This window comes from Danio rerio, chromosome 25 (assembly GCF_052040795.2).
Source record: "Danio rerio strain M-AB ecotype USA chromosome 25, GRCz13ab, whole genome shotgun sequence".
Lineage (NCBI taxonomy): Eukaryota > Metazoa > Chordata > Actinopteri > Cypriniformes > Danionidae > Danio > Danio rerio.
This window is the reverse complement of record NC_141045.1, coordinates 35,020,001-35,032,500: the sequence shown is the minus strand read 5'-3', so window position 1 is coordinate 35,032,500 and position 12,500 is coordinate 35,020,001. Positions and strand designations below refer to the sequence as shown.

At 36.2% G+C, this 12,500-nt stretch overlaps 1 protein-coding gene and 1 long non-coding RNA gene across 2 annotated transcripts in view; one reads left to right on the top strand and one right to left on the bottom strand.

The window, feature by feature from the left end:
• Positions 1–5,600: 5,600 nt before the first annotated feature.
• Positions 5,601–12,500, bottom strand: part of ctdspl2a (CTD (carboxy-terminal domain, RNA polymerase II, polypeptide A) small phosphatase like 2a) — a 24,337-nt gene continuing 17,437 nt past the window's right edge. The window contains 6 exon segments of the mRNA NM_001077544.1: positions 5,601–6,582; positions 8,916–9,011; positions 9,094–9,220; positions 11,122–11,201; positions 11,635–11,697; positions 11,784–11,870. Coding sequence (NP_001071012.1) covers positions 6,517–6,582; positions 8,916–9,011; positions 9,094–9,220; positions 11,122–11,201; positions 11,635–11,697; positions 11,784–11,870 — 519 coding nt within the window. The 3' untranslated portion in view covers positions 5,601–6,516.
• Positions 11,122–12,500, top strand: part of LOC147837887 (uncharacterized) — a 1,638-nt gene continuing 259 nt past the window's right edge. Inside the window, exons 1-2 of the long non-coding RNA XR_015526721.1 lie at positions 11,122–11,232; positions 11,480–12,500. The exon at positions 11,480–12,500 is cut by the window's right edge and continues 259 nt beyond it. This is a non-coding gene — a long non-coding RNA (uncharacterized LOC147837887). The remainder of the gene's footprint in view (positions 11,233–11,479) is intronic.

Below are 12,500 nucleotides of genomic sequence, written 5' to 3'. Positions count from 1 at the left end.
GTATAACATAAAACTGTTATGTTAAAAACACAGCACTGCCATCAGCACATGCGATTACAAACAGTGCAAATTATACATTGAGGATCCGGAGGGTCAAGTTTTTGGTTATGTTAGGTATCAGTAATACCTCAGTGAACCAAATTTATATATTTAATTCAGTTACAATTGATTAATTAACTTGTTATTACGTTTTCAGTGTTTTAAGAGATATTAAGTGGTTCACTATGGAAGCCCGCTTCCACTACCGAATAAAAATAAATACATATATAAAATGTAAAAAAAAAAAAAATTATAAAGTCAGAATTATGAGTTATAAAGTCACAAATCTGAGTTACAATAAAAAAGTCACATAAGCTTTATGTTGTGATTAGTCACGATAACAAGAAACTCTTTAATAACTTGCAATTCTAACTTAATAACTCCGAATTCCGACTTTATAGCTTGCAATTCTGACTTAACTCTGAATTGCAACTTTATAACTTGGAATTCTGACTTAATAATTTGCCATTCTGACTTAACTTGGAATTGTGACTTTATAACTCATAATACTGATTTTATAACTCATAATTCTGACTTAACTCGAAATTGCAACTTTATAACTCATAATACTGACTTTATAACTCGCAATTCTGACCTAACTCGGAATTGCAACTTAATAACTTGGAATTCTGACTTAATAACTTGCAATTCTGACGTAACTTTGGAATTCTGACTTAGCTCACAATTCTGACTTTATAACTCGCAGTTCTGACTTAACTCGTAATTGCGACTTTAAAACTCAGATTTCTGACTTAACTCGGAATTCTGACTTACACCGCTATTCTGACTTAATAACTCAGAATTGCAACTTTCTAAATCAGAATTGTGACTTACTCGTTATTCTGACTTAATAAATCAGAATTCTAACAATTTAATTTTTAATAAAGCGAGAATGGGCTTTCATAATACTCAATGACCTTTGTGATATTAAATAAACAGTGACAGGTTTGCTTTCCTGCACCTATTAATGCATGACCATGAAAGACTGCATGTATCTTTTATTTTACTATTTAACTTCCATGTGCGAGCCAGTGTATAATAAAAACTTAAGTATCAACCAAATATCAATGTCTAATGATGTTATAGCTTAACATTGTGTGGACTTTACCACTATGACGTCTATCAGACATTGGATTTTGGTTGCCATAGCTGACGAATAAATGTCAGTATTCAACATCAATATGACTTTAGTTTAAGATGTTGGCTCGACATTGGATTTTGGTCACTTTCTAACACAACCTAAATCCTTAGACGCTGGCTAGACATTGAATTTTGGTCACCTCGCATCACAACCTAAATCTAACATAATATTAACATCTCATGATGTTGTGTGCCTTCTGGACAATAACTAAATGCACTACAGAATGTTACGTTTACACACACATCCACAAATTACATGTACTGTAAATGCATCAGCTTTGTACAGCGTAATACTCACTACTCATGAGTACTTCTGAAATGTTTACTTTTTACTCATACTTTAATATTTACAACAGTTACTTTTACTCTACTTGCACTACATTTTTAGGCAAATATTGGTATTTGTGTGATTTTTCAGTATTTTTCCCACCACTAGTTAAATATACAGATCATAGCAATCAATTTCTCAACTATTAAAGGGCAGACCCCCATATATCGTTGGTGCGTTAGACATGAAGTGCTTTTTTAAAATGCTTTCATCATCCAAAAAAATCTGAAATATTAATTATTAATCCACACCCCCATACATTTGAATGTCTTTCAGGGGGATCAAGCATTAATTAGGAGGGTCAGACCCACCCTAAACCCCCCTGTAATTCACACCCTGAGTTCAAGTAGAACTGATAAATAATACCTAAAAGTGTAAAGAGTACACACCACACCATACATGAACTTTGTACTGTATAAATACCACTCCTTTTGATCAAGTTTTATTGGTAGATTTCTTAAAAGTGTGCTTTGAATGTTTTAGAAAGGACTTCAATCTTTGTAGAATATAACAGCTGTTCTCTCTAATAAAATTAAGTGGTTAACTTTTGAACAAGTTTGTTCACCTTATTTAAACAAGTAACCCCAACTTTTTAGTAATTAAAGGTGCAGTAGGTGATTGTCTCCATTTTTATTTTAATTTTTTTTGTGCTAGTTGAAAGTCTCATCACATCCCAGTAGTAATGATTAAAGTAAACGATCTGAATGTATTTATATGTATTTTTATATTCTGGGTAAGGCATAACACAAAAACAATGTTCATCCAATTAAATATTGTCGGGCCGACAACTCCCCTAATTCTGATAAGTAGCACAAACGGTCTGTCAGCAAATGTAGATTTGAACAACTGCGCACCCGTTCACGCATGCACACGTGCAAAACAGACAGTCGCGGTAAAATCAAATGCTGAATTAAAACCCTGAATCAACATCGGAGTTAGTTTAGTGATGCAAAGCTGATGTAGATTGTGTTGTTCTGAATGGGTTATATGCACAGAAGTGTTGTTCAGCCACTGAAAGATTGATGTGACTATTTTCAGATTCATAGGGTCCTTTTACAGCATCAACAATGCAGATTTTATTTAGTTTAACAAAACATCAGTAAATAGCGCTATTAGGATATTGACCTTATTCTAAAATGCGGAAGTGCGCCTGTTTTCGCGACTGTCTTAGAACTTCCGATTCAATCGCCTATGGGAGAAATGACTAGGAATAATAAACGGCAGAAAATGGCCAAACTACTTGCTCTACAAACAAATGTTTGCCTGACTACACAGACCAAGTAGCATAATATAATAAGAAAATATTAAATTGCAACATCAAGCAGCGTAACGAGCAGTTGTTAACGTCAAAAAATGAATGGAAGTGAATGTGACCGGAAGTCACGAGACAAAAAGATTCAAATGGCAGCGCCCGCTCGACAGCTGAGAATAAGGTGAATATCGCAAACTGATAAACTTCCGGTGACCTGTTATTGAGTTTTTTCCATTTTATACGGTTCCTTTTACAACATCGATGTTGTAAAGAAATTCAAATACAATCAGTTAAATAGAGTTTGGCATTCATTTAATTGCTCAAGCGTAAAACGAGACAAAAAGCCACTTACTCGCACACGCCTATTAGAATCGGCAGAGGAGCACAGAAGCTCCATTGAATACACTGTGGTAAATTAAATGCTCATATTATAAAGACATGGCAGGGAAAATGTAATTTAATGCAGTGCTTCTTGTACAATCTGAGACCCACTTTATATCGGATATCACTCAGCCAGTGGAGATCGCTAATTTATAAAGAAAACAGACCTTAAACGAGCCGATTTTGCAATAACATTCAGTTCACCGGAAGCGGTTAACCCAGGTTACTGGCAAATTAAAAGTCCTATCAGCATGCTTCAGCATTAACCCTATTCCACCAGCCTGCTTTACTGAGGTGTAGTTGGTTTTATATTCACATTGGGTCATTTTTGATCAACGTCAGCCTGTGACGCGCTCCCTATATCGTTCACCATGCTACGCTCAGTAATAAGTGTAATTCGTGCACCCCGCCAGCCAAACACTAAGCATACAGTAGTGGCTTTAGGACAAAGCATGTGAGATATTGAAATACTGCTCATCATGAGAAGTTTTGCTTGCTACACAACTGAAAACGTGCTAGATATAAGAGTTTTTCACTGGGAATTGTAGTATTATAAAGTACTATTAAGTTTTCTAACTGGTAAATGACATGATCTAGGGGATTTTTTGGACTGTCTACTCTAATGTGCGTGCATTTGTGTTCCAGAAGTGGCGGCTTTGGACGGCAAGGGAAAGACTGTTTCAAAGCATATTATTCTAACCGTTAGCACAGAGGTCAGCAGCCTGCGGCTCTAGAGCTGCATGTGGCTCTTTAGCGCTGCCCTTGTGGCTCCCTGGAGCGTTTTCAAAAATGTTCAAAAAGATGGGGAAGGTTAGTATATATTTTTGTTTTTATATGATTTCCATAGGAGGACAAACATTTTTAACGTTTTCAAATGCTGTAAAAGTGTGTAGAATTATTATTTAATTTCAACATTTCTGTCAACGAAGATTAGCGTCATAGCCTGCGACACAGGTTTCTATCAGCAGGGCGGGATGCCAGGCAGGTGGCTGTTGTAAACAAACCATGAGATAATAAAGCATGGAAAACCGTTCACAGATGGTGACTACATGGAGTCATTCATCAACATATTAGAACACCTATTTTGCAGACTTCATTAACAAAACCAAGATAATACAAGAAATTAAAGATATACCTCTCTCCGCTAAGACAGTGAAGGAAAGGGCTATTAAAATGGCAGGTAACATCACCGATCAGCAAACCAAGGACATTAATTCAGTGCCAGCATACTCAATTGCCTGTGATGTGACCGATATTCAATGCGCTTTTATGCAGGTATGTGAACTCTGATGGACCACAAGAAGAAATGATCAAAGTAACACCACTGAAAGACCAGAGGCTGTGCTGAAGTGTTTAAATGACAACGAAGTAAACACCAACCACCTGATATCAGTGGCTATTTAATCATGAAGGCTCATTATGTATTTGTAGCCAACTTAGTCATTTTTATAGTAGGCTAATATTGCTACTATAGATACATACAGCATGTGTTTCCTTCATTATAAGGCTTATATAAGGCTTTACATTTTTTGCGGCTCCAGACATATTTGTTTTTTTGGTCCAATATGGCTCTTTCAACATTTTGGGATGCCGTCCCCTTCGTTAGCATTTTGGCAGATCACCTACTGCACCCTTAAGTAATTATTTATGAATGAATTTATATTAAAAAAAAAAACATTTCATGAAAACACACATACGAAATTACACATAATCTGAAAAGATTTTAGGAAAAGTTTTCTTGTTGCTCCACGTGTGCTGCAAAAAAGCTCCACTGAAATACATTCATTGCATTTACAGCTATTTTTTAAAACACAGGCCTCGTCATTCACAGACATTTGCATCCAAACACACGACCATCCAATCAAAACATTCATTTTCAAAATCTAAAATGGATCCACATTCAATGGACAGCACATTAATACTTCCAAATAAAAAAAAAGCAGCTGCCATTCTTGGAGAACATATACTTGAATTGACAAAAAAAAGCTCCCAGAGACGGGCTAAAATAGTCTTAAAAAGATTGAAAAACGTGTATTAGATACAACTCAGCCTCAAAATGGAGTCTTATTTCCTTCGAAATGATATACCCATGAGAACATTACAAATAAAATGATAATAAATCAAGGCCACGAGTGACGCTTTCATCCCAAACGACAAAGAAAAACCCATTCGATTCAATGTGGTACATTAAAATCATGTATTAATGTCCATGGAAGTAAAAATAAAATAAACATTGGGGGTAACACTGAATGAAACGGAAGGTCTACCCTTCAGAGGTAGGCAGAGCTGTACATGATAAATCCTAAAACATTTCTCCAAGCAGAAACGGGGGTGGATAACAGAAAAAAAAACTGTAAAATAAACACAGAATATTGCAGATATGCAGTGATTTAAGCTAATGCATGTGCTGGTGCTACAATTACCGGACATTTCAGAGAGAGAAAGAGAGACAAAGCATCATTTTTTCTTCTTCTTCTTCACAGAAAAGCAATTTAAAGCACATACAGTATTTTACATTTCAGCTATACGTGTATATAAAAAAAAAAGAAGTAGTTAAAACTCCCCAAGTTTTAAGGACTGACATGGATAAATGATAGGAAGCGGTCAGTAACTGAAAGCCACAACTATAGACGGAGAATCAAAGAGTCGGGATTTACAAATATGATGACCGGATATTCGATTACACGTCATTGCGAATAAGAGAGCGAAAGCGAAACGGATAGGCCATTAAATATACAGAAAAATCTAGAGTAAAAAAAGTGATAATGAATAAAAAGCCAGCTCATCTATGAAACGAAAACGAAGGAGGAATGCATAATGGATTAAAACCAAAGGGCAAGTTGTGTTTTACAAACTTGACAGGAAAAAATATATATGTACAAATGTTATATATACACATATACACACGTAGTTGAATGTATATATCCGTGTTTTATAGATTTCTATTCTTGCTGAAGTGGCCTGGAAGGGCAGAGGGTCCCTTTGAGCACCAAAAGGAGTGACGAAAGTCCACTTCTGCACAAAAGCGCTTTACGATTAAAGTCCCCATCAGGCATAAACTTCACTCCGAGACTGGCGACCAATCAAAAAATGATCCTCGCTGTCGGATCCATAAACGTGTGTGTGTGTGTGTGTTTGTGTGTATAGAAAACGTATGCATACATCGAGTCATTTGTTTTAAAACATCTGTCTACACACCCCCCCTCCCCTCCCCTCCCGTCCCGAATAAAAGACGCCCTATGTGGGCAAGTCTGCAGTTTAAATCCGTATGGCAAAGAGTTTGTGGCAAGTTCTCCTTTCCCCTCCCCTTGGTGTGAATTTCCCCACTGCTTGAAAACAGTCAGGTTGGCAAGAAGTGTTCGTTTTGCTTCCACCTTCAGTCCGGGGGTAAAAGGTCATGCAGGCGAAATCGCTCTCTGATGTATGGACGAACATCCTCGTTCTGGAATAAAATAAATGAATTATTAAAAACAGTGTAAAGTCTTTTTTTCTAAACCCACATCATACAGTTTAGACTAGACACAGATGATTGAATGTAATGTCTTTTTTATTTAATGCCACGTCAGCAACCAAGGCTATTTTCATGGCAGAACATTTTAATAATAAAAATACAATTAAAAATAACTAATAAATGAATATTTAATTTAAATAAGATTTCTTGTGTTAATATTATATATATATATATATATATATATATATATATATATATATATATATATATATATATATATATTGTGTCTATTTATTTTAATATAAATATATAAAACACTAAAAATATGTTTTTGCACGAGAACATTATAGCCATACTTATATAACATTTCTATTTAATAATCGTAAATTCTGACACCGCAATTAACACATGTAATAACTTATTGTATCGGGAGAAAATGTTTTTTTATTGACAAATTATTAACAATAATGTAATCCATTATTATTACAAAATTTTAGACCATCATAAATAACTTTTTTTATTTCAAATTAGTTTTTTTTTTTTTAAACGTCACATATTAAAGGTTAAGTCTTCACACTTAAAATAAATTATAACCATTATAGTTAATAATTTTTATCATCTACACAAAAAAAGTTTGCTATAAATAAAGAGGGAAACTATTTCAAAAAACTTATTATGGTGTGGTTTGAGTTTTAAAAACAAATCCCTAAAACAACCAAACAAAATGCTTGATTTAAAAAAAATAAAAAAAACTATTATACTTGACTACATGAACTACAATAGAACAAAAAGTATATATAGTACACTAGTCCACATTTAAGTGGATCAAAACCTTCCATCAAAGTTGTCCTAAAACACCCACTTTTGTCTAGGCCTGAGACGAGAAGGATATTTTGTCGTGTGATATATTGTCACAGCAATGGTTTCGATTAGCTAAATTATTGTCATTTTGAGATCATTTTATGCCACTGGTTTTAGAATCACTATATACCAATATAATAATGTAAATAGCCATAAACACTTTAGAATACTTATTATTCTTAAGGTTATTTAGATTATATAATTTGATGGTAAATGTCCTATTATACCTAATGCCTGGTTCACACTAGAGCAGTGGTTCTCAAACTTTTTTTCATCAAGTACCACCTCAGAAAAAAATTGTCTCTTCAAGTACCACCAAAATGAGCAGTATTGAAATAGAGTAGCGTAGTAGGCCCAGTAAAGCAGCTACAACTCTGCAAAGTTAAAAAACGTGGCAGATTACCTCAGAAATATAGGCTAAATGTCATATATGGCACATTATATACATCATTTTTGATCAATTTTGAAATGTGTGTAGCATGTACATGACATATTTCATTCCTCTGCGTACCACTAGAAGGAAGCCTGCGTACCACTAGCGGTACACGTACCACAGTTTGAGAACCACTGCACTAGAGGATTTTAAGCCTGATTTGGAAGTTAACGAGCTCGCCGACAGATCGGGCTGTGATCGGGAAGAAATCTGCGGGTGCTCGGCGCTCGCCGCTCTTTATGTGTGAACTACTGAACAACGCATCAACGAGGCTCGCTGACGCGTCGCCGACACCTTGCAGACGGAAATCCAACATTTAGCATGCTAAATAATCCGGAGCAGTCGGCCGACTCAACCCCACGTGTGGTCAGATGTAGTGACGAGCTGCAGCCAATGAGAGAGCATATCAGCATGAGCTGAATGCCTGTGTGCTCAGGAGCTCAACAGAAACATCTGTGATTGGTCAGAATGGGCATCAACGCACTCGCTTCATTCTGTGTATGGTGTTAACGCAGACATGAGAGTAGGATATACTAACAGTGGAACTAGAATTCTGTAACTATTAGAATTATACTGCTCATTCTGACCGTTCTCATATAAAACGCCATACTGTCACAACATATTTACATTCAAAGCTATTATTGAGATATTAAAATTAAGCTTTGAATGTCTGGCATCATATTTAATGACACCATTACCCTAAAAATATCATCTTTTTTGCTAATACAGCCTATAAATATGTAGTTAAGATACTAGAACAAGCAAAGAATGTAAACATCATTGTAAAGTGGCTTTAACGTTATTTGTGAATTTGTAAATATATATTGCGACAGCAAAAATGATTGAGGTCCTCTCCAAGTTTTGCACGGTACGTTGATATATTGACAGGTCTACTCTTATCTTAGGACAAATTGTACTGACTTTTAATTAAATCCACTTCCAAGTCCTGACTACTGTATGAAAAAATAAACAAAACCCCGCATTATTCCCCTTTAAAAAGCAGCACACACAAAAGACAAGACGCACGTACCAGTTCCACCAGCTTCTCCAAAAACGGCACCAGCTTTAGGAGCTCATTGTCATTCTTGTCCACGAACCAACTCTCAATGGGGATCCCATTGGAAAGCTGCAACGAGAGAAGCACATCCTGAGCTTTACATACTAATAACCCGCCACCAGCACAACAGCAGAGCAGAATGTCCACAAACCTGGTAGGCAAAAGCCTGCGGGGAGTTATCGATGATGACAGTCTTGGAAAGATCTCGACCGAGGATGTTCAGGTCCTTAATGTAGTTCCCTTGAACACACACGCAGTGCTCACGAAACAATCTGTGCCTGAGACGTCACCAGAAAGAGACATATTCAGCTTAAATTTTCACAATTAAAGAAACCATGTTATTAAAAAGTGTCCTAAACACTGCTTTAAGCCCCCTACAATAGATTTAAAGCAGGGCTCAACAATAAGGACTGCCCGATGGCCCGGGGCCAGCGTGTAAGATGCTCGGGACAGTAGACAGGATTGTTACAGGCCCGATTGGGCCACTGATGCCCTGTCACTAAAGTTTAATTTGCCTGTGACTACTTGTCCATGTTTTGTACAGTGATGTTTTGTACAGTTTGACGTCAGTTTGGCAGGCAAGCCATCTTTTGTTTTGCAATAAAATGCCTGCACATTTTGCTGCTTTTGTTTGCAAAACACTTTGAATCTTGCTCATTGTACATTTAATAACATTTTTTAAATATTTAAATTCTAGATTTACAAACATTGACACATTTTTCTGTGTTTTAATTTGTGGCTAAGAAATAGATATTAACATTTTTTTTGGTAGGGACAGTGAAAATATTGGCAGGGCAAGTAAAAGTCTTAACCACTTGTCTGATCGGGCCAGTAGAAAAAATCCTTAGCGTTGAACCCTGTAAAGGCATCTAAAATCAAGACAATGAGTTTTCTCAGAATATGTATAAAGAGGACCTATCATGTCGTTTTTTCACAAGATGTAAAAAAAGTCTCTGATGTCACTAGAGTGCGTGTGTGAAGTTTCAGGTCAAAATAATCCCCATATAATGTTTTAAAACTCTTTGAAGCTGCCGCTTTTAGGCTTTGATCCTAATTGTGCTGTTTTGGTGGCTGTCGCTTTAAATTCAAATGAGATTGTGCGCTTTTCAAAAGAGGGCGGAGCTACAAATGCCTGTGTGTCAGCATAGTGGCAGGTTCAAAAACAGGATCTTTTTTTTAAAAAATTAAAACGTCATTTATAATGCCTCTTAAATCGCTGGCAGGTACTAAGCACAAACTAATGGCGGACAACTGCTTCTCACTCAGGGCTGTTTATGCCAATGAGGAAGAGATGGTCACTAATGGTCACTAAGTTTCTGCAGACTGTTTTGATCAAGTGTGGTTATAAAAAAAAAAAAAATTTTACGACTATGCTTATGCATGTTGCCACGCAGCTGTTCAAAGTGGTTTTATTAGAATTTTATATTAGAATCATTAAGTAAAGACTTCAATTAAAGCCTGTAGGGTCTGTAAAACTGTAAAAGCTAACTCTGCTCTGATTGGTCAACTGGCCAAGTCGGTTTTTATAGGTCTTTTTGCATCAATTCTGTGTTGGTAATGAAACAATCCTTTTAGAAAGTTTGCATTTAAAGTGCAGGTGGAGATTATGCAAACATATTACTTGTTTATGTACCATAGGTTGGAATGTGGCAAAAGATTCCTAAATATAATGAAACATGTGCACTATATTAGTCTACATATTCACCATTCTTTACTTAACCTGTTAGTGATTTAGGCCCAATTCTAATTCTATTTTTGTACCCTCAGCCCTTGAAACAGAGTGTGAAGGGGAAGGGCTTCAAAATGTACCCCTAAGAAATGGGACAGCACTGCAGCACCTGCACATGTCATTGAGATCTGTTACTTCATATGACATTGTTGTTGGCGCACACTGTTGCGTTATTTTTTGGTATTTATCTTCAGGAAATCACTGAAGGCATATATCAGGTTAATATAACGATATAAAAAGGTAATTCCCAGCCACTAGACTTTTCTGACAGGGTATTCAAGTGTCATTGAGTGTCAGATGTGAAAGTATGTTGTGGGACTGCTATAGGGGAGTTATTACTGTGGATTACAGATAGCGAAATTTAGCGGTTTTTATTTAAACGTTTTTATTTTCATATTGAAAACTGAACATGCACTTTAGACACAGTTGTAACAAATTATAACGACTAACCTAACCAACTGTTTTTTAGGGTCCAGGATGTTCAGCAGTTTGTCAGCATAGACCTTCTTGGAAGCAGTAAACAGAATAATCTATGGATAAACAAAGATGATTTCATTAATGGCAGTCATCGGTGAAAACAACACACAACATCATCGGCAAGACAACTGGGTTAGAGAGAAAAACCTGTAGCAGGATTGAACAGGGAAATAATAAGTGCAATATTTAGCTTTAACGAACAAGCCTCTATGTGCAAACATGCATTGAGCGTTCGTGAGAAGCTCTGGTGTGCAAACAAATAAACATAACCCATGCAATTATTAGTGGATCAAACCCATTGTTAGCCAATTGAATTGAACCAGTTCAACAGGTTTGATGCATTGAATGCTTTTTGTTAGATAACTTCACATATTTAATAGTCAACTTTTAAAACATGTTAATTAACAGCACAATCAAATGCCTATTTAAAGATTTCATTAATAACGTCAAACTAAAAGTAAACAGCTCCGAAAACACATCACATACCTCATAGATCTGAGACATGCGTTCCAGGAATTCTCTAAAGAATGGCCGTAACCGGACGTAAACCTTTAGGTAGAAAACGAATCGGTGTTACAGAGAAACCCAGAGTGGAAACAGCACAGAAACACTGATATTGACGCTTGGTTCTGTACCTGGTAAATGACATCTTGAAAAAGAACAGGGAAGGTCAAGGCTGCGTCCTCCAGTTCATTGAGGCTGCAGTGAACCAAAGTCTCATCCTGGGATTAAAAACAACAGAGATCAAAATAAGCTTCCATTAAACATAAATAACCAAGATAAGGTAGACGCATATGTGGTGGGCATCAATACAGAGATATAGTGTTGTCGGATGAAATGACAGGGGTTGCACAATCAGCTAAAATGTTGCTGACATTGTTTTTTTTTATGTATATTGCATTACCAAATATATTGAGGTAATGTTCATGTGTGATAATTCAATATACAGAGGTCGCTCACCATAACGTGGCCTTGCAGTTTCACCAATTTTTTATTTTTTTTTGGAAATTTGACATGCTTTTTTTTTTTTTACAGCGCACTGCGTTGTGACCATTGTCAATCAACCTCCTCTGTGTCATGTCACCTGTGTAGTACAGCTTGCGTTCAGCTTGCCAAATTAACATAAATCTTCAATCGCTAGCAGTGTGACTCTGAAGTGCTGTACTGAACGTTTGCAAGTTTTCTCCCCATAATATCCACGAAAAATTCTGCACCGTCAAAGAAACTGACGGTAACACCCAAAAGACAGGGGAATTTGCTAACCATCGCACAAAAAGTTGGACTTCTGGACATGCTGAAGGAAGGCAGAAGTTACAGGAGTGTTTAAACGAGAGAAGAGTGTAAAAATGTAG